The 22,610-nt window shown below is 46.4% G+C and overlaps 7 protein-coding genes across 7 annotated transcripts; 4 read left to right on the top strand and 3 right to left on the bottom strand.

The window, feature by feature from the left end:
* Positions 1-269: 269 nt before the first annotated feature.
* Positions 270-1,840, bottom strand: AOL_s00054g621 (uncharacterized protein; the record flags this gene model as incomplete). Its single annotated transcript, XM_011121937.1, has 4 exons — positions 270-643; positions 696-1,270; positions 1,347-1,629; positions 1,687-1,840. 4 exons carry the CDS (start codon positions 1,838-1,840, stop codon positions 270-272), a joined length of 1,386 nt encoding a protein of 461 aa, XP_011120239.1.
* A 698-nt stretch (positions 1,841-2,538) lies between these two features.
* AOL_s00054g620 (uncharacterized protein) lies at positions 2,539-5,298 on the top strand (the record flags this gene model as incomplete). Its single annotated transcript, XM_011121936.1, has 8 exons — positions 2,539-2,638; positions 2,722-2,947; positions 3,005-3,341; positions 3,407-3,867; positions 3,928-4,061; positions 4,111-4,451; positions 4,505-4,816; positions 4,873-5,298. The coding sequence occupies 8 exons, from the start codon at positions 2,539-2,541 to the stop codon at positions 5,296-5,298; spliced, it is 2,337 nt and encodes a 778-aa protein (XP_011120238.1).
* A 503-nt stretch (positions 5,299-5,801) lies between these two features.
* AOL_s00054g619 (uncharacterized protein) lies at positions 5,802-6,905 on the top strand (the record flags this gene model as incomplete). Its single annotated transcript, XM_011121935.1, has 3 exons — positions 5,802-5,968; positions 6,256-6,791; positions 6,862-6,905. 3 exons carry the CDS (start codon positions 5,802-5,804, stop codon positions 6,903-6,905), a joined length of 747 nt encoding a protein of 248 aa, XP_011120237.1.
* Positions 6,906-8,067: 1,162 nt separating this feature from the next.
* AOL_s00054g618 (uncharacterized protein) lies at positions 8,068-11,249 on the bottom strand (the record flags this gene model as incomplete). The annotated part of the gene is made up of 7 exons (XM_011121934.1): positions 8,068-8,958; positions 9,041-9,730; positions 9,799-9,927; positions 9,990-10,598; positions 10,826-10,885; positions 10,965-11,067; positions 11,143-11,249. 7 exons carry the CDS (start codon positions 11,247-11,249, stop codon positions 8,068-8,070), a joined length of 2,589 nt encoding a protein of 862 aa, XP_011120236.1.
* Positions 11,250-11,662: 413 nt separating this feature from the next.
* AOL_s00054g617 (uncharacterized protein) lies at positions 11,663-14,345 on the top strand (the record flags this gene model as incomplete). The annotated part of the gene is made up of 3 exons (XM_011121933.1): positions 11,663-11,720; positions 11,783-13,632; positions 13,686-14,345. The coding sequence occupies 3 exons, from the start codon at positions 11,663-11,665 to the stop codon at positions 14,343-14,345; spliced, it is 2,568 nt and encodes an 855-aa protein (XP_011120235.1).
* A 1,048-nt stretch (positions 14,346-15,393) lies between these two features.
* On the top strand, positions 15,394-17,394 carry AOL_s00054g616 (uncharacterized protein; the record flags this gene model as incomplete). The annotated part of the gene is made up of 7 exons (XM_011121932.1): positions 15,394-15,517; positions 15,628-15,710; positions 15,799-15,934; positions 15,998-16,347; positions 16,419-16,640; positions 16,701-17,247; positions 17,324-17,394. 7 exons carry the CDS (start codon positions 15,394-15,396, stop codon positions 17,392-17,394), a joined length of 1,533 nt encoding a protein of 510 aa, XP_011120234.1.
* An 882-nt stretch (positions 17,395-18,276) lies between these two features.
* Positions 18,277-21,202, bottom strand: AOL_s00054g615 (uncharacterized protein; the record flags this gene model as incomplete). The annotated part of the gene is made up of 3 exons (XM_011121931.1): positions 18,277-20,200; positions 20,289-20,454; positions 20,707-21,202. The coding sequence occupies 3 exons, from the start codon at positions 21,200-21,202 to the stop codon at positions 18,277-18,279; spliced, it is 2,586 nt and encodes an 861-aa protein (XP_011120233.1).
* Between the last annotated feature and the right edge of the window lie 1,408 nt (positions 21,203-22,610).

The following is a 22,610-nucleotide window of genomic DNA, read 5'->3' as shown; positions in this document are numbered from 1 at the left end:
TGGCCTCACACGACCACTATGCCAGCCAATGAACGACGCTTACGATCCACAAGAACTATAAAGTCGCCAACTAAAGCGGCCTTATAGATAGGTGGCCATTAGTGTTTACAATAATCATCTTAGAGGGATTCAATTGGATTATTAGATTTTCTATCGCCTTGTTTAATAAGTAGCCTCGGATAGAATACTAATATACACTACTTACTAATATAATATACATACTATGTACAGGTACAAGTCCCACAGCTGAGCTCAGTTAATGATGTTAATTAAGCTGTCTTCGCATAACAGCCTGTCAATCCCCGTCCAGCTACGACTCTTTGCTCGATCTTGACCGACCGGCTCTTCGAATTCTGGTCAAGGAATTTGATCTTCTTCCCCGGGATTACCTGAAACCTTTCATCAGACCTTTTCCCGCTACCGGAATCAATTGGAGAGATATATGCTGGGACATTCTGATTCGCCCTCTTTCCGTTGCCAAGCTGGTAAAACTCATTTCCGCCAAAGAACAAGATATCATTTCCAAATTCAGCATCGCTAGCTCTTGTGTTTTGCTGATTCGACATGACTACAGCGGTATGCGATCCTCCCACTGTTAGGTAAGATGTATTAATCGGCACAAGCCCTGCCTTCTTCTCGCTATCTTTGGAAAAGTTAGTCGTGAGAATCGAAGGGGAAATCTGGAAGTGACCTACATTCGGTAAGACCACTAATTGATTTGACCTTCTGAGGAGCTGCCTGAGCGTGCGCATAAAACCCTGTACCCAAAGAGCCATGTAAGCCATGACCACAGGCAAATACATCATAGGTTTGGGCTGCTGGCTTGTTGAAATCCTCATTCGGCGTATGAGTCTCCATGGTGAAGTATGTGTTATACCCCCCCGCAAATATCTGTTGGAGCTTTGTTTTGATCCCGTCACCTTTGTAGAATGCTCTTCGCGGAATTAACTTAGGTTTGGGGATAGAATCTTCAGTGAAATCAAGGCCAAGTTGTCCTTTGGTGTTATCACCCCAGACAAAAATCTTCCCCTCTTTATCGGCAGCCACACTGTGGTAGTTCCCCGCCGCAATCTGTGTTATCTGAAATTTATCCAAGTCTTTTACTTCTTGTGGGGTATCATATGGCTTTGGCTTAGATTCCCAGGACATCCCAGGAATCCCTAATTGACCCTTTGAAGGAAAGTTATAGCTAGCACAAGCGGCAGTGAAGACTTTCCCACGAGACGTTAGCATAACCGTGTGTTCATGACCGACGGCTATATCCACAATTCTATAACGGGTAGCCAGTTAGCTGTTATTTTTCATAAAAAGCCAACATATCCATATGAACTTGCTGTCAATCGTACTTTTCCTTTGCGGGTGTCAAATCCCGATATGATGTCTTGGACTCTGAGGTAGACTTCCAAAAAGGTAGCCCGCTCGACTCAGTAGGCTTTGCAAATAATTGTTGCTCCTCCTTTGAAAATGGAATGGAATAAACCTTCCCTGATGACGATAAAGCGACAATGCGATCCTCCGATAAGCCGGCCTTGACGATATCTTTACCCTCGAATGTGACGACTGGTATCCTACATTCAGGAGTATAACCTTTGCCCCATTGCACTAAATCTCCATTTTCCAGCACGGCAACTTTAGGACGTTAGTTCTTGTTGGGACTTGAAGTATGTCATTCTGTGTTTGCCATACCTCCCATATCGTGTGAAAGTTGCAAATCCCGGAGAACATAGCCATCGAAGAAAGGAACCCTCCTTGGAGCCTTGACAAAAGTTTCATCGGAATCCGGTGATGCTACACGACCACTTGGTTGGCTTAGTGACTTTGCCGGGCGCTTGATTAACATGATACAAGGAAGTTTAGTACCTGTTAGAGCCCCACAGGAATACTCCAGGTCGTTCCCAAAATCGAGTTACCTATAATATCATCATAATAAATATCAGCGATCTTTTCTACGTCTTATAAACGGGCTTGACTTTCATACCGGTTCATGTTGGATCGTTCTCGATTTCTTTTCAGGTATCGCTGCCAGAGCATCCAACCTCAATGTTGGATGAGCAAGAGATTGATAAGCAAGGACACCACCAAACAGAACCAATGCAGCTCCCGTAATCCTTAATTTTCCTGTCGATGATGAATATGTTTGCGAATGAATCGGTCTGATAGCTGAAGTTCTAGTTCTTCCATATGTAAACCGTAGTTGGGGTCGGATGTGTGACAACGTGCGTAAGGACGCACGAGGCCCAGTCGAAAGCATAGCGGTTAGAGCGTGAGTTGCTCTCACAGTCGCATATCTACCTGAGCTAGGAAGTCTGGAGATATGATCGAGGTTTTGAATCCAGGCCTTGCAATTGGCCAGCCTCTGTTGCATCGACCAATTTTGACGTCGTTGGATGTGTTGAAGGTCACGTGAGCTTCCTTCTTAGGCGACCTGTTCTCTCGCGACTCCCCGCCGAAACATTAAGCTAGCTTTCGCCGACAAACCGCGCCTCGGAGAACCGATTCGATTCTGACAATACACTAAATCACGAATACGGCTGCACAATGTACGAAGACCACTGGTATAATGCGGCAGCCGCCGAAGAAGTGCAACAGAAAACCTCAAAGCCCCTCAAATCCAATCCATTAACATCCCGGCCTGAAGGTGAGGTACTGTACGAAAGTATTCTCGTGGTTATTACTTCAAGCATATAGCATGGGGCTAATATTTGGTGGATAAGAAACTAGGAAAGCCTAGAGTAGCTGCGAAACTGGTTCGAAAACACGATGAACCCCCTAAGGCCGAAGTACCACCCCGTCCAAGCTCTGCTGGTGGATTGAAGACCACCAGCATTGATTCTACGGAAGTCTCCAGTACGATTGATGGGCTAAAGCTGGATAATGAACTCGACTTTGCGATATGGTATGAAAAATATGAGGAAGAGTTGGAGGATGCCGCAGATGAACAGTTCCGGTATGCTTCTACATGCCTACTTGGTGGTCGACTATGCTAACTTATTTTTCACTCTAGAGTGTTCCAAACTCGCCTTCAGTCACATTTATATACATGCGATTCTTTATTGTCCGAAGCTAAAGAGACGGTAACGCTCCTCGACGACTTAGCGAAAGGATTCGAGGCTGTTAGGGAGCAGACTTCGACATTCCAAGCAGCTTGCGAGGAACTCTTATCGGAACAATCTCGATTATCGAAACTTGCAGACGATATTACTGCAAATCTAGAGCCATTTAGTGTGTTAGAAAGCATAACAAGGCGCCTAAACGCCCCAGGGTCGACGATCGTTACAAGACCGGATTTTAGGGACATGCTTTCTAAACTGGATAGCTGTCTAGACTATGTGGCAGCCCACGTATGTGTTCTCTGTACAAGCAAGATCAAATACCTAAGTAGCTAACTAATAGTGGTAATCCATAGCCAAATTTCAAAGATGCCGAATTCTACCAGTCAAGATACCGTCAACTTATGACACGAGCCCTAACTCTCATTAAAGTCCACTTCACGGCGCAGCTTAGAGATGTAGCTGCAGATGTGGGCAAGAGAATTGTCGCAAAGGGTGTTAACGATACGACCCAAACTGCATTACTCTATGCTAAATTCCGCGTTGGTGGAAATCAGTTGCGGGAACTAGCTGACGAAATCGAAAAACGATGTGGCCACGAGGAGTACTTCTCATTACTCAACGAATGCTACAACTTTTACTTCAGTGCACGGCAGCGGCTTTTGTTTCCCATCGTGACAAAGAGCATGCGGGATATGTCGTCAAACAAAGACCTAGTTGGCTTCGCGAGAGTTAGCATATCATATATCAGGAGTATTTGCCTTGACGAGTATGAATTGTTCTTCAACCATTTCTCATCAGGAGAGCAGCAGCTATAGTAAGACTTCTGAATCCCGGGGTGCCTGCTACCTTCTAACCTACTCTCTAATTCACGTAGTGACTACCTCGAGTCAATAAGCGAACCTCTATATGACTACCTTCGACCGAGAATTATGCATGAGACGCAACTTGTCAAACTCTGCGAACTGTGTTCTCTGCTCCAATCTCGATACATGAGGGACAGTGATGAAGGTATAGCCATTTGGAAACCATTGTTTACGATCACTGCTAACCCTCTTAGCTGAACTGGAATCCTATGACCGCTCACAACTTGACTTTGGCCGCCTGGTCCAATCTCCCCTACATGATGCACAGGCTAGGATCATTTTTCGAGCTCAGAATGTCATCCGAAACGATATAGAAAATTTTATGCCTAAGCCAGAGGACCTTGATTACCCAGAACGAAACAAAATTATACAAACCCCACTTAAAAGCCCTCGTGTGGGCAAGATTCTCGATCCTGTTAGTCCCATGGAAGGCGAGAACCCTTCGCAGTTCGACACAGATGCAGTATTCCAAGGGTGGTACCCATCCCTGCGGAAATCCATCTGGCTACTGTCACGGATATACCGACTTGTCAATGTAGGAATTAACCGAAACTCGTTGTCATACCTTAGTGCTAATAGTGCATATAGTCCTCGGTATTCGACGACCTAGCCCACCAAGTTGTCCATGTGTGTATAGGGTCATTGTCGAGAGCAGCAGATCAAATACGAAGGATGAAGAACGACACAGACTCACAACTCTTCTTGTTGAAACATTTGCTTATTCTCAAGGAACAAATTGTCGCCTTCGACATCGAATATGTTAGACCTGAGGTTGAGTTTGATTTCAGTACCTTCTGGGAAATTCGACAGACGGAAAGTTTATTTAGCCCGAATGGCCTCATGAAATTAGTGCAGAAGGGGCTGCCAAAAGTCGTGGAAAATATGCTGGATGCTAAAGTGGTACGTCTCCCAACGGTGTTTCCTCCTGACAGCCTTAGCTAACTAAGAGCCTGAAGGAGCTAGATATGAAACTGCGAAACGTAATAAACCAATTTACCGAAGCCTGGGCCTCTAAGATCAGTGGCCCAGTTGTTGAATCGGCGGGGAAAGGAACGGAAGCTCTGGAGGCGACTATATCACTACGAAAGCTTGCGGAATCAGATGTTCCAATTTTACGACAGAAGCTAAACGAATACATAAATGACATCCGGACTCGAGAAACGCTTGTCGGAGCTGTTCAGGAGATGGTTATTCAGAGTTATGAAAGTTTCTACGAACGGGCGGATAAGTTAGCGCCCGAGCTGGAGGACTTATGGGATATTGATACGTTTGTGGTTTTTACGAACAAGGCTTTTGGAACGGGAGATACTCTTGGGTCCCCTGGAGGAAGCAATGTGAGCAGTAGAAGGGGGTCTATTGGGTCCAATCCGTTGAGTGTTTGACAACATGTTGTATGATATCTACTAGTATTCCTAGTGCCTCCAGACCATAATATTCCTAGTGTATTCTTCGATACTATAAACCTGACATCGACACCTTTCGAGCGATTCTGGCGCCAAGCTCCCACATTTCCCTTATATTTCGGTAACATCATGATATATGATATATGCTCGTGATGTGCGCAGAATATACATATCGATTGATAATGACAATTGCAACTTAGCACGAATCTTGGTGTAGAAGTCGGCTGTCTTGAAGCTCCGCGCCATATGATTCGCTTATAGTTATACCCATATAGTAGCTCGAGCTTGACCAAAAGCAACCCGGCAAAACCACACAAATCATTTTTTTTTCACCAACGTCCAAACCCTCCCCCACAATCCAACCTCATCATAAATACCATCCATCCTGTCATCCACTTCTCACAACCTCCCCCCAAACAAGCCTAGTTGCTTCGAGAAAGAGAAAGAGCGTAGATTCGCTCTTCCGAAAAATATCTTACGAGATGGGCTCCTTCGATTACGCCGAAGAGCGGCCGGAACACATCACAGCCATCCTCAATGGCCTCGACAGATACAACCCAGAGACCACCACAATATTCCAAGAATACGTGGCACAACAGTGTGAAGATAGCACATACGACTGCTATGCTAACTTGGCATTGTTGAAACTGTAAGAAGCTTCTCCCTTCTCCTCATTTCTATTCTCACAATCGAGGGAACCTCGTCCGTCGAGAAAGATTGCAAATTTTCATGATGAACAATACCATACACGTTTCCTATTACCTGAGACCACCGGAACCTCATGAATCGATTCCACCGGCCTTTGAAGCGAATCATATTAGCTCTATCTGATACCATACTTTGCATCTTATCTGCTCAATTTTCTCCAATATCATCCGTTGCGTTTAAAGAGATCTAAAGGTGATATACTAATCCGATTACTCCCCCTCAATCCAGATACCAATTCAACCCCCACCTCACCAACTCCGAAACCATCACGAACATCCTCGTCAAAGCTCTCACAGCCTTCCCTTCTTCTGACTTCTCCCTCTGCCGCCACCTCCTCCCTCCAAATTTCCTCCCCCCAATCCCAAATGCCACCGAACTCACTGAAGCTGTCCAAAAACTCACAACCCTAAACTCTCTCCTCGAATCCTGCAACTTCAAAGAGTTCTGGAATACACTCGACTCAGATGACCTCTTCGCCGATTTAATAGCCGACGTCCAAGGTTTCGAAGACACCATCAGACGACGAATCACCGGTGTTGACACATCCGATGTTGAGACCAGAATCCCGGGTGTCATTGACTCCTCGATGCGTGAGATCGAGCGAACAATGCTCGAGGACTGGCTGAACCTTCGGGATGAGAAGTTCGAGGAATTCGTAACTTCCGTTGCCGGGTATCAGATTGACGGAAACACTGTTATCATTTCCTTGAATAAGGACAATGAGGCTAAGCCTACAATCACAAGGGAGAGCGTCAAGATTGACCGTAAGTACTACCACATTTATGATTGCACCATAAAGCTACCTTCATTTTGATACTAACTCACCCATTATAGAATTCTCGAGAGTCATCCGAAGAGCATACGAGCAGCCTGCCTAAGCATATCAAGCTTTAATAGATCCATAATTTGGTTTAGTTAACCTTCCATTTTAAATACTACCCACGGGAATATAGAATATTCCCATCTCATGAACTTTCTTTGACTTCCTCATGCACCCTTATTATCACGTGGAATCGTTTTTCTTCTTCTTCTTCTTTTTTTTTCGGGTATATAGTTACGATAATAGGCGTTCAAAAGTGTACACTCGAGGTCTCTTTGTCACGATCAGGATAACAGAAGAAAAAAGGGAGACAGGGCGGCAGTCAAATCTGACTTGCCATCCTTTCTTGGTCTTCTCATTTTTTTAACGATTTTATTTTATTTTATTGGTTTCTATGTCATTGTTCGGCTGTTTAATAGCTCTCCCTTGTTATCATACATGCATTGACAACAAAGAATAATCTAGATCAGATACCCCCTTAATACTTGCCTAGGTAGTAACGTAGCTTGTAGCCTTCGAGATGTTTTCCTTTGCTCGTAAAATAGGAGGTACCTGTTCTGAAGGGGGTATGCCGAACCTAGTAGAAACGGTCGATCTGAAGGCTTCGAATGTAGTATATCTCCCGTGTTGGTGGTCAATCGTATTACGAGATAAGAGAGTGAGTGCAGCCTCGTGTAAAAGGAAAGGGGAATAAAGGTGAGCGGATAAAATGATGTGGTAGTGTCGAGCTTGAGCAGTAGGTGGTGATAATAATACAGATGCCCAGCACCCTCAGTTCAGCTCTGAGTCCACTGTTCTCATTAAAAGTCATAGGGATGAGAAATAAAAAAGGGAAAGAGAAAGAACCCGAGGCCTGAATCTAGCAAACAAGGGAAAGAAGAGAGAAAGAGAAAAAGAAAAAAAGAAAAAGAAAAAGAAAAAGAAGAAAAGAGAAAAAAGAAAGGAGATGTCACCTAAGATCTGCGTCAGCCTATGAAGAGGAGATACAGAAAGAAAAACGGGAATATGCAGAGGTGCGCCTATCGCTGATGCTGTAGTGGAGGTGGTATATTAAGCTGGCCATGTCTGAGCTTCGGAGTGAGTCGGTGAGTGGTTCAAGGTTCGTCACTGAGGGAGGATAAGGTGTTTGGGGGGGATGTGGGTGCACGTTAAATGGTCGAAAGGCGTTCAAATAAGGGAATAAAGGGGCGTTTATCCGACGAGTATTGAAAGAAAAAGAACTAATGATCGCTAGAACCAGGTTCCTTTCCCCTCTTGCGTTTGAGGCTTCTGTAGTGGCGGACCTCTTCGTTGGGGTAGAGGTCAGTCTCTATCTCCTTCGTATTCAGAAGCTTTGCAAAAGCTGTCTCGAGAGGAGCCTTCATTGCAACGTGAAGAGGGCGGTTATCTAGAGCCTTTGCTCCAGCTGCATGCTCTCTTTCGGTGAATTCGTTCAGGGTCTTTGTCGCATCATCCCAAGCCCACTTCTGGTCTTCATCGAATGGAATGCCGTTTGTATCGGCTTGGAGGATGCGCCTAGTTGCAGCCTGGCAGCGGGCCTCGGATGGAGATCGCAGTGGAACACCAGGGCCTTGGTTGAAAGGGGAGCCCCAGCCTTGGAAAGTTATTTTCGTGTTGGAGACGTTTTGTGGAGTTCCCGAAAAGAACACTGGTACCCCGTTTCGAGTTTCAAGGTGAGAGAGGGCCTTTGATGTCCAAGCGGTATTGATGGTGAAAGCATTATTGTCACCAGGCATATCCGAGCCAACATCAGCCTGTGGGCGAATCTGCCCGTGCCCTTGACTAGGTCCAGGCACACCCATAATCTGCATCTGGGGATAAGAGGGTGTCTGAGGATACTGCGGTTGGGGAGTCGCGTAGAACGCAGCTGGCGCCTGTTGCGGAGTGAACTGCGCGTATGGGCTGGGCATTGGAGCCAGCTGTGCCGGAGTCTGATAAATCTGGCGCTGGGCCGTGACTGGAGCCGGTGTCATTATTGGCTGTGCGACTGTCGTGCGTCGAGTACTCTGCGGGCGAGGCTGAGTGGCAGGGGCAGCCTGAGGTGGTGGTGGAGGCGGCGGGGTGGGCGATTTGGGTTTGGGAGGTGGTGTTGGCTCAGGCGAAGGAGAGTCCTTGTGGAAGATGTGTTAGTAAATGAGCATAAATACTCCCTAATATGGCACAGCAGGTACAGCAGGCGCCGGGCAAACTTACAACGGAACGGCGTTCACCCAAAAAGACAGCTCCTTGAGGAGGCGCATCATCTCGAACCCAGGTCGCAGTAGGTGGCTTATCACCCATTTTGGCGTCAGGGGGGAGGAGATGCTTGATTGGAGATGTGAACTTTTTGAGTGGAACTTGCTTCTGCCACAATTCTGTATCGTCTTTACGCGATCTTATCTCGTCTGGGATGCAGGATTTCCAGGTCTTGATGCGGTTAAACAATCGTTTCTCTTCGTTATACCTAGCTTCACAGATGTAGATGTTTTTCCCTTGTGACCCGATAGGACGCCCACGAGATGCTTTGGTGTAGAACATAACAAAGCATCGACCGATAATATCTTGTACATCGTGATCGCGGTACTGTCCCGTTTTGGCAACTTCGTTCTCATAGAATCTCTTATTGACACGGTGAACGGTATTTTCGGGGCGGTAATACCAACAGACGTTAATACCTAGTTTCCCATCGGATCTTTTCTTGAATGTACGGAAGATTTGAGCGACGATCGGCTTTTTGTCGTCAAGTGGGTTGACAAGTTCAATCCAATCGCCGATGCTAAAAGTGTCGCCGTTGTGCTCTATGAATGCGACCGGATCCCTGTCAGAACTGCTCTTGCTGCTTGGATCAATATAGCTAGAGTCATCCTTTTCCATTTCGAGATCGAAGATTTTCTTGGCTTCGGCCTGCAATAGTATCCGTCAGCAAAACCGTAAATCGGCAGCCAGCGCACAACGATTTCATTCAGTAATACCTTGAGGAAAATGGCGTCTCTGTGAACTTGAGAATTATCTTCATTGTAAAGAATGGCATTGTCGAACATGAGATAAACATCATCCATGAACTCTTCAACAGTTCGGTAGATGCGACGTTTAACTTTTTTCTATTTAGTAGACACGTTAACATCTTGCTAAGAAATTCATGCACGCATGCGAAACAACCTACCTTCAAAGTATCGATTGCAATGGGGTTCTCAATAGCGCGATGGTACTCTGGAGAGATTTTTGGGTCTGGTATTTTCTCAAAAGCAGCATGACGTGGACCATCATCATCGGTCTTGTACTTGCGGATGCCTTTGAGGATGGATTTGATTCGGCATTCAAAGGGAGCATCGACACGAGGAGGTCGACCACGGCGCTTGGGCTCTTTTCTACCACGAGGCTTCTTTTCGTCGTCGTCGTCATCATCATCATCACCAGTATCGGTAATTTTCTTGGCCGAGCGTCGACTAGATCTACGGGTACGGCTAGCACCGTCTTCGCTTCCGTTATCGGGATCGTTTTTTATAGCGTCAGCATCCTCCATCTCTTCGTCTTCATCCTCAGCTTCTTCATCATCCTCATCTTCCTCGTCTTCGTCTTCTTCTTCGTCGTCGCCAGAGCCATCGTTCGAACCGTCTTCCTCTTCGGCCTCAGCATCTCCTCCCCCCTCTTCGTCTTCGCCTTCGGAGTCAGTGGTCGGCAAGGGGCCAAGATCGGGGAGCACGGCCTCTTCCTCCGTAATAACCGGGTTCTCTAGTTTAGTGAGCTTCTTGAGCTCTTCAAGCAGGACACCCTGTAATTCCACGATGTTAGAGATTATCCCATTCAAGTCTAATAGCAGAGAACGCAAAAAAGAGTGAGAATCTTCGGGCGACTTGCCTCGAGGGTAACTGCATCTTTGTAGATTTGCGAACTTGGGCGATTGTACGTCTTGGCGTTGTGAAAGACCTATTCGATGGCCAATTAGCATCATAGACAATTCGATTATAGACAGATCCTATCAGCTAGCATTTAACTTACTCTAGCACAATCATTGATAAAAGTCTTGAAGTTTGGGTATCGTTTCTGCTTGAGCTTGTTCTACCAACACCACCAGCGCGGTTAGCTATCTATCGCCATCACATCGAAGGATCACGAAACTTAAACACAGGCAGCTTACCAGAACATTTCTGAGAGCGATGGGGTTTTTGATTATTTGAAAGTAATCCGGGAAAGCTCGGCGGCTGACGACGTCCATGAAAACTTCGGCGATAGGATTTTCACTGCGAAAGAGCAGACCAGCTACATTAGCACCACCACAAACCAACCACCCATTGGCCATCATCTGGGACACCTACTTCTCATCCTTATACGAGATGACTGTATCTAGAACAGATTTCATGAGCGCCAATTCGGCGTCAGGAGCTCGCTCCGATGTGCGTGGTGTTGTAGTAGTGGCCGGCATTGTGCGAGGTTAAAGCTTGAATGTGTCGACAGCAACACAGCGGAGAACCAGCACAATCCCAGCCAGAAGGAGCGGGTGAAAGGATACGAAGCCCCCAGCGAGCGTTTGGATGCCCTAAACAGGGTCAATTAGCAGATCCGGCAAGATGCGATGGAGTTTCGAGGAGATGGCGATGGAGGGGGATGGAAGTCGTCGTGGCGATGGTTGCGGTGGGTGTTTGGTGTTGACGCCGTTGCGGTTGAACGTCGCGTCTTAGCAATTTTTGGGATTCGATGCCAAGACTGTGTTGCGAGCTAAGTTAAGCGACAATGCGGCTCTGCTTGCCCGTCAAGTTGCACAACTTTTCCAACATCCCAACTTTTCCTTTCTTTCTTCTTCCTCTGCGACCAATCCAAGTTCGATATAACAATGCAATGAAGGGGATCCAGCCTAGACTGCCAAAGTCCATCCTGGACCAGATTCAGGACTCAGGTATACTCATTCACTTTCTGTCAAGTATATCTATCTCCAAAGATTTTACTAATAGCATACAGGAAGTAAAAACAGCGGGAGCAGGCAGTCGCTCAAGAACACCAGGAAGCAAGGCCGAAAAGACCGGCGCAAGCAACAGCGCCTAGATAAAAAACAGGCCAGACACAACAATGCTCGATTCTCCCACCAGGCAGATGGTTCCAGCGACTCGGAATCATCAGACGATGAGCCAGAGCCTTCGTATTCTAAAAATAAATCGACAGTACAACCCTCCGACCTGAAAAAAAAGACTCCCAACCTAGCGCAAAAGACCGATAGAGACGATACAGTACCGACGAAGAAGGTGGAGGTTACAAAGAAAGTCGAGACTACGAAACCAGTTATCCGGAAAGCGGTGGCCGAAAAACTTGACGAAGATGATGCTGAAATCGCTGCTCTCGAGAAGAAATTAAACATCAAGGGCAAGAAACTGCCCACTGCTTTCAAAGAGGATAATCTAGACTGGCTCTTAGATGGGTTCGATTCTGAAGATGATGAACTCGAGAATGATCGACAGTATCTTGCCGAAAAGCGGGGCAAGAAGCGGAAGAGGAATGAGGAGGAAGAGCATGGTGGAAACATGAGTGAATCAGGGAGCGAGGACTTCCAGGGTTCTGACGAGGATATGCTTGAAGATAGTGATATATCCGGTTCTGAGGATGAGGGAAGTGAGGACGTCGATATGGAGGATGCTGAAGGTGATTGGTCTGGCTTCTCATCAGACGCAGATGATGACGACCACGATGCAGGAGACTCACATCCACCGGCGCCTAAAGCTAAGCTTACAAAACCAGATCCCACAAAACCTGCCATCACAGCAGATCAACCAACAAAATATATACCCCCAGCCCAGCGAAGGAAACTCGCCGAGCTGCCCACAGATGATATGTTACGCAAGAAGATCCAAGGCCAAGTCAACCGTCTCACAGAACAAAGCATGCTACAAATCGTCAAATCGATCGAGGAACTCTATCGTGAATACCCAAGGCAGAGTGTCACGTCGACACTGACAACCTTGGTTCTAGCATCAGTTTCCAACGAAGTCAACACAAGGGAGACATTTTTTACGTTGTACGGTGGTTTTATAGCCGCATTGTATAGGATATTGGGAACAGACTTTGGGGCACATTTTGTTCAAAATCTAGTTGAAGATTTTGATAAGTCCTACGGGGAGACAGTAAAGCTGGGGGATGACCCGGCAGTCACATCCACAAGCCCCAGCAAGAAGCAAGTCAATGATCTTGTTTCGCTACTTGCTGAGCTCTATAACTTTGGGGTTGTTGGGTCAAGCTTAGTGTTTGACGTTATTAGGATATTTACGTCTGAAGTCGCTGAGTTAAATGCGGAGCTATTACTAAAGATCGTAAGGAGTAGTGGACCCCAGCTGCGCCAGGACGATCCAACAGCTCTAAAGGATATCGTATCTATGCTTAATGTCTCAGTCGCCAAAGTCGGTACCGATAAATTAAGCACAAGATTCAAGTTCATGATCGAGACTTTGTCAAATCTAAAGAATAATAAGGCGAGAAAAACAAATGACGCTTCCGTTGTAGCATCAGAAGCTATCGTCCGTATGAAGAAGACGCTGGGCACCCTGAACAGCAGATCTTTACGGGCTACTGAACCTCTTCGACCCTCGCTCAAGGATATTCGAGAAGTAGAAACAAAAGGAAAATGGTGGCTTGTTGGGGCTAGCTGGAGGAATAACATGCTTGAAGACGAGCCGAAGGTTAACGAGAGAGACGAAGAAGAGGCTGCATCTGCAGTATCGGACTCTGAGGATGATATCATAAACTACCAGCAGTTGGCTAGAGAACAGCGGATGAACACAGATATCCGTCGAGCGATATTTACCGCTATTATGGATGCAGGGGTACGGTTTTATTTCTCTAAATTTTGCACATTAATTACTAATAGCGTCGACAGGACTATACCGACGCACGAGAGAAACTCTTCAAACTTCGTCTCAAGAAGAATCAAGAACGGGAAATACCCCACGTCCTCCTACACTGCTGCGGTAACGAAGCACAGTATAACCCATACTATGCGCTTATTGCACAGCAACTATGCACACAACACCCTCTCCGCATGGCATTCCAATTCAGTCTTTGGGAGGTTTTCCGGAAGATGGGTGAAGAAGATGACATGAACCGCGGCGAGTCCCATATTATGGACGAGGACGAAGATGGCATGCCACTTAGGAAGATTGTTAATTTGGCCAAACTTTACGGATACCTGGTGGCACATAGATCACTATCCTTGAAGGTACTAAAAACGCTACAACTAGTCTCCGTGCAGCCTAGTACGAAGAATTTCTTGGAGGTATTCTTTATTACACTATTCTCGCAGATTATGGAGAGGTATCCCGGGTCTTCAAGTAAGCGGGAATCAAGGCTTCGAGAGCTGTTTCGAGAAACGGCGGAGAATCCATCGCTTTCGAGAGGATTGGAGTACTTTCTAAAGAAGAATGTGGCGGGGAGTGATATTACTAATGGGAAGAAGGAGAAGAAGGCAGTGAAGCAGGGATGCGAGGTCGCTGCAGAGGTACTCAGAAGGGCGATATTGGATGGAACAGAGGAGTCATAACCTGCACTCCTGACTTAGTTTTAGGTACACGCCCGCCGCCCACGAGCATAGTCCTGGATTAATGAAGTTTCTGGGTATGAACCGGATATTGTAATATACAGCTTTTGTACTATAATTCATTTGTCATGAGGCCGAGGCTACGATAGATATAGAGTTTTTGGGACTTTCGACGGAGACATAGCCAAATGTTAGCTAATTATGTTGAGGTTAGTATTACATAAAACAATAGCCTTTCTACGGTCGTACACAGTCTGTTATCGATTATTCACGGAGACTCACGGAGTGTACCTAAGCATATAAGTACTTTATACTGAAAAATCTCTGAAGCCGGATAATCGGGATCGGATCGGTCTCGCAAGCCAGCCCGGGGACATCCCGACTGGTCCGAAGGTGCTCCTCCCGTTCAATTTCGCTTGCCCGGGGCGGTATTCCTTCCGAGTCACCTGCCACAGCCCACCGGCTAGGCCGATACCAGCAGTAAATATCTATTTCCTTTATCCCAAAAATATCTTGAGGATGAGGAATTTTTTGGCAAACTGAGTTATGTTTATCGAAACAATAGAATAGTGAGCGATATAAAGGCCTGGCCCCTGCAGCCGTATCGCGGTACTTTTTTTGAAGCTATGATTGTAAGCTAATAGAGATACCGTCTTGGCCAATAAGTACCTATCAATTGCATGTACGTGCAAGTCTGCATCGGTCAGGATTGCCGATTGTATCCAGCCCAGCCCAGCAGAGCTCGAGAGCGAAAAAAAGCGAAACTTCAACGTTTAATTTTCCCCTGTTCGGACCGTCCCCAACCCAATTATATTTCCAGAATACCACATTCCACCCCTTCTCTATCCTAACCTCCTCCTCATACTCATTCTCCTCCATCAAAACAGGCCATCCATTGAGACTTCACCCTCTCGACGGCCTAACTTCAGTACACCTACCGTAGTACTGACCCCCCACGAACTGTTGAATACATTTATCCGAAACCCCGAAAACCCCATCTCGACGTCATACACAAAGCCTCAACCATCCATATCATATCATTCCATTTACAATGTTAAAGACCGTTCAAAGACAGGCCGCATCGTCGGTATTACGGCCGCTTCGATCGCGCTTCGCGTCTCCCTCGACATTCTACATCGCCGATAGACAGAGCCGAAGAGGTTACTCTAGCGAATGTACGTGGTCGAAATCCTCAATACCTCTTCTTTTTTCTCTTTTATTTAGGAGATAAGGGAAACACCATCGCAACGGACGGGTAGCTGACGTGATACCGGGGGGTATATAGCTGGAGAACACGATGTCGTTGTCATTGGTGGTGGACCAGGCGGTTATGTCGCTGCTATCAAAGCTGCGCAGTTGGGATTAAAGGTACTAGCTCACGTTTAAGCTCTGATATCAATCAGAATACGTCTGGGGGACGGTTTTACTAAAGAACAACTTCGATATATAACAATAGACAGCCTGTGTCGAAAAGCGTGGAGCTCTCGGTGGAACCTGTCTCAACGTCGGCTGTATTCCCTCGAAATCTCTGCTTAACAACTCCCATATCTACCACCAGATAAAACATGATATCAAGCAACGAGGAATCGAAGGTTAGCTTCTACCCAGAGTCAACAATATAACAACAGACGGCCAGATCACTGATGTATTCATAGTCGACAATGTTCGCCTTAACCTCGATCAAATGATGGCTGCAAAGGACAAATCCGTCAAGGGCCTTACCGGCGGTATCGAAATCCTATTCAAGCAGAACGGCGTCGACTACGTCAAAGGAACCGGTACCATCACCGGCGAAAATGAGGTCAAGGTCAAGCCAATCGATGGTGGCGAAGAGATTTCGCTCAAGACCAAGAACATCATCATTGCTACCGGATCCGAGGCCACTCCTTTCCCAGGCCTTGAGGTCGATGAGAAGAAAGTTATTACCAGCACTGGGGCCATCGCTCTTACTGAAGTCCCAAAGAAGATGATTGTCATCGGTGGTGGTATCATCGGTCTTGAAATGGTATTATTCTCAAATCTCATGATATATACTTCCAAAGTAGCTTTTCAAGTTAACAGTTTATGGCTTCGCAGGGCTCTGTCTGGTCGCGATTAGGAGCCGAAGTCACCGTTGTTGAGTTTTTGGATGCTATCGGTGGTCCAGGTATGGACGCTGATATCGCCAAAATGGCACAGCGAATCCTCGGCAGACAAGGTATCAAGTTCAAGACCTCCCACAAGGTTCTCTCCGGTGATGCCTCCGGCGAAGGTGTCAAGCTAGAAATCGAGAGCGTCAAGAACCAGAAGAAGGATACCGTAAGTACTTTATCTAACCCCGCCGAGGGTGAATATACCTAACGAATCTTGCTTAAACAGCTCGAAGCCGACGTTGTTCTCGTCGCCATCGGTCGCCGTCCTTACACCGAGGGTCTCGGCCTCGAGAACGTTGGTATCGAAACCGACGAACGTGGTCGCATCATCATCGATCAAGAATACCGCACCAAGCATGAGAACATCCGCGTTATCGGCGATGTAACCTTCGGTGCCATGTTGGCCCACAAGGCCGAAGAAGAAGGTATCGCTGCCGCTGAATTCATCAAGAAGGGTTACGGCCACGTCAACTACGGCGCCATCCCATCGGTCATGTACACCCACCCCGAAGCCGCCTGGGTCGGACAATCAGAACAGGAGGTTAAGGCTAGCGGAAAGGAATACGTTGTCGGCACATTCCCATTCCTGGCGAACTCGCGTGCTAAGACAAACTTGGAGACCGATGGTATGGTCAAGTTTATTGCCGATAAGGAAACAGATCGGGTTTTGGGTATCCACATCATTGGACCTAATGCCGGCGAGATGATCGCGGAAGGTGTCTTGGCTATTGAGTACGGTGCTAGCTCCGAGGATATCGCAAGAACAAGTCATGGTGAGTCTCAAGACTGTGGATGATGGTGTAGCCCCCTGTGTTTGGAAGAGTAGAATACTAATATCGATGTTTACAGCTCATCCAACTCTGTCGGAGGCATTCAAGGAAGCTGCTATGGCTACCTACGACAAGGCCATCCACGCATAAAGCTGATTAGGCTTCCAGCGGCGGGGCGATTTCTCTTCATATCTTTGTAATTATAGCATCTTGTGAATGGCAATTCGGTTGGCCATATATTGTCAACCGAAGAAGTGGGAGTCGATATCTACGCAAACAAACCAAAAAACAGGATTTGCAAGGGGGGGGATAAAGGTTAATGAATAAACGTATATATTGTTGCTGATGACTCTTTAAATACTTTTTTTCCGCAGAAGATATATAGAGAAGGGCAAGCGTAGTAATAGTAGTGAGGTGCTATTCTATAAACTGAATGATAAGATAAATACTCGAACTCAATCACATCGCAGAAGGAATTGGTCAAGAATGCGCATTTGCAAATTGATAAATGTACAGTGTGCATATCAAAATCAAGGTTCGTAAGCAGCAAGCGGGTATAACTAACATACAGACATGTCGCCGGGTCCGTCTAAGGAAAAATAGAGAAATAGAGAAGAAAAGAATAAAACCCAAAGAGACAGAACACCGGTAATCCAAAGCCCGGCCGTTCAATAGTATTAATTAAACGGCGAAAAATGTAATAAAAAAGGATGAGAATAAGAAGGGAAGGGAAACGGCCAACAGCAGCAGTAGAAGTAACAAGTAGAATCGAATCACCCGGCTGCAATCATTAAAGGGGAGATCAAGAGGGAGGAAAAAACGTTTCAACATCAAAACATCAAGAATGCAAAAACGTAATTAAGCATCAGAAATTGCAATCAAATGTTATTAAAAATAAAAGGGAAAAACTCATCGTCTTTTCGGCCGTCCTGCAATCATCCACATTAACTCATTTTCCGAACCTAATCATTTCACTGGCCTTGACTTTTCTTTTCTTGTTTTTTTTTTTTTTTTTTTTTTTTTTTTGCTTACTCAGACACTATCTCTTCTTGCAAAAGAAAAGGGCCTCCTCTTCCTCCCCTCCGTGGCATTTTCATTCGAAATTTTGACACCGTAATCATCTTCATCGCTCAACAGACCAACTTTTTCATAATCCTGCGGTGAGATCGGTGAAGAGTCTGTCAAATCAACGCTACCGCCTTCCTTGACCTTCCCACCTTTGCCCCTAACTTTGCCCTTCTTCCAGTCTCCCCAATAGTAGACATAAATCTTAGCTCCCTTCATAAGCTTGTCTGCCACACGTAGCATGAATTTTAACAAAAATCCAGAAGGCTGGTGGATCTTCAAATTGATAGTTTTGCCAAAAATGCCACGGGCAGCTTCGTGATCCATCGAGCGGATAAAACGGCGGCCGGAGCGGGAGAGTGGTTCGTAATCGTCTGGGCCGAGTCCCTTGGTAACTGGCATTTCGTTGACACGATGGATGAGACTCATGTTGAGACCTGCGAGCGGGTCAACAGATTCTACGTCATCCATGGTCATCAGCGTCATGGTATCTGGATCGTTATCTTTGATGATAACAGAGCTTGTGTCTGCCATGGGTTCTGATGCCCGTCGTAGCGACACATTTGAGATATCGCCGCTGGGTCTTCGGCGGAAGCTGGATTCTGGGGTCACAGCCTCCATGATTTCTTCGGCTTCAGAATCTGATGCCGAGTGGGAAAGTGGTGGGGTAGCAGGGGGGGATGGAAGAGGAGTTTGGGGGCGGATCTGAGGGAGTGTGATCTCTTGGATGGTTTGGAGGGGTTCAAAGATTGAAGGTACTTCATTTGTATTCTCGTGAACATCGCTGCGTATTTGAACGATTGATTCAATTCGAGGTTCTTCATGAAGTTGTTCCAATGGTTGTGGTTTTGGCTTTGGCTTTGGATTTTCCTGGACTTCTTCATGCACTTGCGGACCATGACGGATACCGAGATCGAGGAAATCGATTTCGAAGTCGTCAGTGGAGTCTGCGTTTTGAATAACTACAGATGGAGGGCGAAGGAAGTGCATTGGGGCAGTAGGTGGTGGGGAAATAGCCGTTGGTGGTGGAGAAAGAGCCGAAAGTGGTGCGGCTGGCAGTTGCATTGGCTTTCGTTCCGGTGAACGTCCTCGAGGTTCTGGGACGGGATACGAAAGGCAAAATGGATCGATCGGGCTGCTAGTAGCTGAGTCTCCATAGTCGGAAGGACCTCTAGACATTGCATAATCCGAAGCCGAAGGAGCCGCAGAGTTTGCATAGTCTGAAGCTGAAGGAACTGCAGAGTTTGCATAGTCCGAAACTGAAGGAACTGCAGAGTTTGCATAATCTGAGGGGACTGATCTTGGAATATATCTAGGGGATGGCGGGCCAGATCCTACAGATTGAGCAGAGGAAGCCCCCTCGTCGTCTGTGTGGGGTAATGCTGGACCATGCTCGGGAATCATAAACATATCATGTGGAGCCTCTCGGGCAAGTGGGCTAACCGAACGGCTTCGAGAGGTCTCGTAGGTTCGGGATAATGGGCTCCTGCCGGAAAGTGGACTAAGAGCCCTTGGGCTTGCTGATAGATTATGTGGTTGTGGGACTTGGAGGCGAGGCACTCGGAGCATGGGCTTGTCTTCAAAGATATTCTTTTTAAACATAACTGGCAAAGAAGCTGGGATTTCGATCTTTGGTGGTGCATTGAATCCAGGATTCTGGAATACGATGTCACTGCTGCTGTCGTTATCTGGAGCACCATAGTCGGATTGGGCGCTGGAAGGCCTGCTAGGTCTGCTAGCGACACTACTTGATCTCCTAAAGACGGCCAGAGGGGCTGGCTCTTCAACATCTTGTTTCTCCGTTCTGAATGGACAGTTGGTTTTTTCAAAAACGATAAGCTTGTCGAGCACAGACTTGAGGCTGTGGACTTTCGATAAATCATCTTCAACCCTTCATTGATCATAACGAGTGTAAACGTTAGCATTACCAATCATAGATATGTTAATTTAACTAGTTAACATAGGGCGCTTATACTCACTCTTGCAATTCTAACCGATAATAGTTATCCTTCCTTATCCTCAAAACGAATATACCACGACGCTCGTCCAGACACCAGCAAGCGCTGCGTGGTAGCAATGGCTGTAACAATTGCCCACCTTGTAAAAATGCCGTCGAAAACTTAACTCGATAAATTTTCATAGGGCCTATCCAATTTTAGGAATTGATCCGTTAGTATACGGTCTTGATCCCCGGAATTGCCTTGGGCGCGCGCATGCATAGGGAAGGCTGCAGTGGGTTGCATCAATATCCTCCGAGATATCGTCTGGAACCCTCTTCCCCTCCCCAGTTCGTAACGATAAGTGTTAATTTAGAAGGGGTAGACGGCTTCTGCCCAAAACATTTTTTTTATGCATTTCGAAGGAGAAAAAATAAGGAAATGTCTCGCAAATACTAACCGGAACTCAATGTCCTTTCCGTTGGCTGAACATAATTCGCCACGGCATCCTTCCCCTTCAACTTTTCTTCCGAAATCGTAAAGGAGACAATTCGCGTTGGATGATGGAATAAAACTTCAACATCATCGTTGTTAGCCCCGGGGGGCTCTATTGGCGAAACATCGCCACCAGTGTATATTGCACTAACACTGAATTTTCGTCCAACAGGAATATTCGAGTATGCTCCTGAAGGTACAGTCGATGATCGTCGTAATGAAGGAAATGGTGATGTACTTTCGCGTCTCGATAATCCAACAGCCGTACTATCCCTTCGGCCTAAGTTTTGAAAAGGGGCTACACTCTCTCGTCTGGTAGCGAAGGGTGAGACGCTTTCTCGTTTATTAGCAAATGGGTTGATGCTCTCTCGTCTACCAGCGAATGGGGAGACGCTTTCTCTTCGGCTGCTGTCGCGTCTAGGCAAGCTGAGGGAGCTTGAGGATTGGACTGGAAGGGCCATGATTTGTTTGACCCCCCGCGTTCCGCTTGAAATATTTTGGCGAGACGAGGATTGTAATAGAGGGGTGAAAGTGGGATAAAAGGTTTATCAGAGGGGCGGTGGGTGGATGCCTGTCTTTATCTATCTTTTTTTTGAGGCTTATGATAATAAAATTACCCTGGCATTAATTCCGTGTGAAGTCTGAGTCCCGAAAACAAATGCAAAATTGAAATGCAAGGAGTGTTCTGGGATAATTAAAAGTCAGAATATAATTAAGTCTCGAAGCCCTAAGAAAGAACGATAAGAAAAATAAAATCTTATGGAAGGGAAAGAAAAGGATGAGAAAAGAGGAAGAGAGAAAAAAAAATTCAGGAGTCAAAAGACGGGACAGTGTCGGAGATGAGGTCAGATCCAGATCATATTCAGAGAGAAAGACTAGTGGCGCAGAGGGCCGCTTTAACCGCCTACACAAGAGCTCGAGCCTTCTGTATTTTACTTTTTTTTTCTTCTCTCTTTTGTTTTCTTTCTTCTCTATTCTTGAGTGGTTGTGCCTTTTTCTTGACACTGTCAATGATCCAGGCCTGCCTGCCGACGTTCGATGAAGTTCCAATTGCAAACGATAATTGCGCCGTCGTAGCGTTGCAAAAAAGGAGTTGGGGGGAGACTAGGCGTATTCGTCGTGTGGATATTCCGTATATATAATCCACCGTGGTCACTTAAAACATGCGTCGACGCAGGTGAAAAAAACTTCTGCGTGCTTGATCGACCATGTCCCTCAATGGCTAAATGACCGGACCTCTATCAGATTTAGTCCTTGCACGGGGTTTCGGGCGTTATATAACATGCACCGAATAAGGGTGTCAAAAATCTGTTAGAGGATCCCTATATCCCGCCAATGCTATATGTTGAACAGTCGAACGACTAAGTTCAGTTGAGCAGCTGGATGCTAAATCGAGATGAGTTGATTGCCCGTTTTGCTCGTCGGCATGTGCAAATGAACGAACAGTAGCCAATCCGGAGCAACCGGCCAGGTTAAACTAGCCTTTGGGCCGGCTAACCTGTCGAATAGGAGTGGTCAGACCTATGCCGGTCACCCATACTCCTGGATCCCACCCCCATCCACTCGACCTGCTGCAATCCTCTGCGGGCTTTACCTGCAGATGGTGCTTACTTTGTTAGGTGGAGTCGCTGGTCCAAACAAGCACTTGCCTTGCGGATCGATTGTCTCCTGAAAAGTGCGGCCATAAACCTCGTGAGAGGAGGGAAAAAAAACATCCAACATGATTCTTTTCTGTCTGGTTCGAAAGCAAGACCATGGTTTCCCTGACTTGTAAATGTCAAAGGAAATGAGGACGCACAGAATCTACCGGTCTTTACAGTCCCGTAGCGTGACATTGTTAGCCTTGTCGATTTGCATGGCCGTATTGCG

This window comes from Orbilia oligospora (assembly GCF_000225545.1).
Source record: "Orbilia oligospora ATCC 24927 unplaced genomic scaffold scaffold00054, whole genome shotgun sequence".
In the NCBI taxonomy this organism is placed as follows: domain Eukaryota; kingdom Fungi; phylum Ascomycota; class Orbiliomycetes; order Orbiliales; family Orbiliaceae; genus Orbilia; species Orbilia oligospora.
Note: the sequence above shows the minus strand (reverse complement) of the source record. Positions and strands in the feature narration are given on the sequence as shown.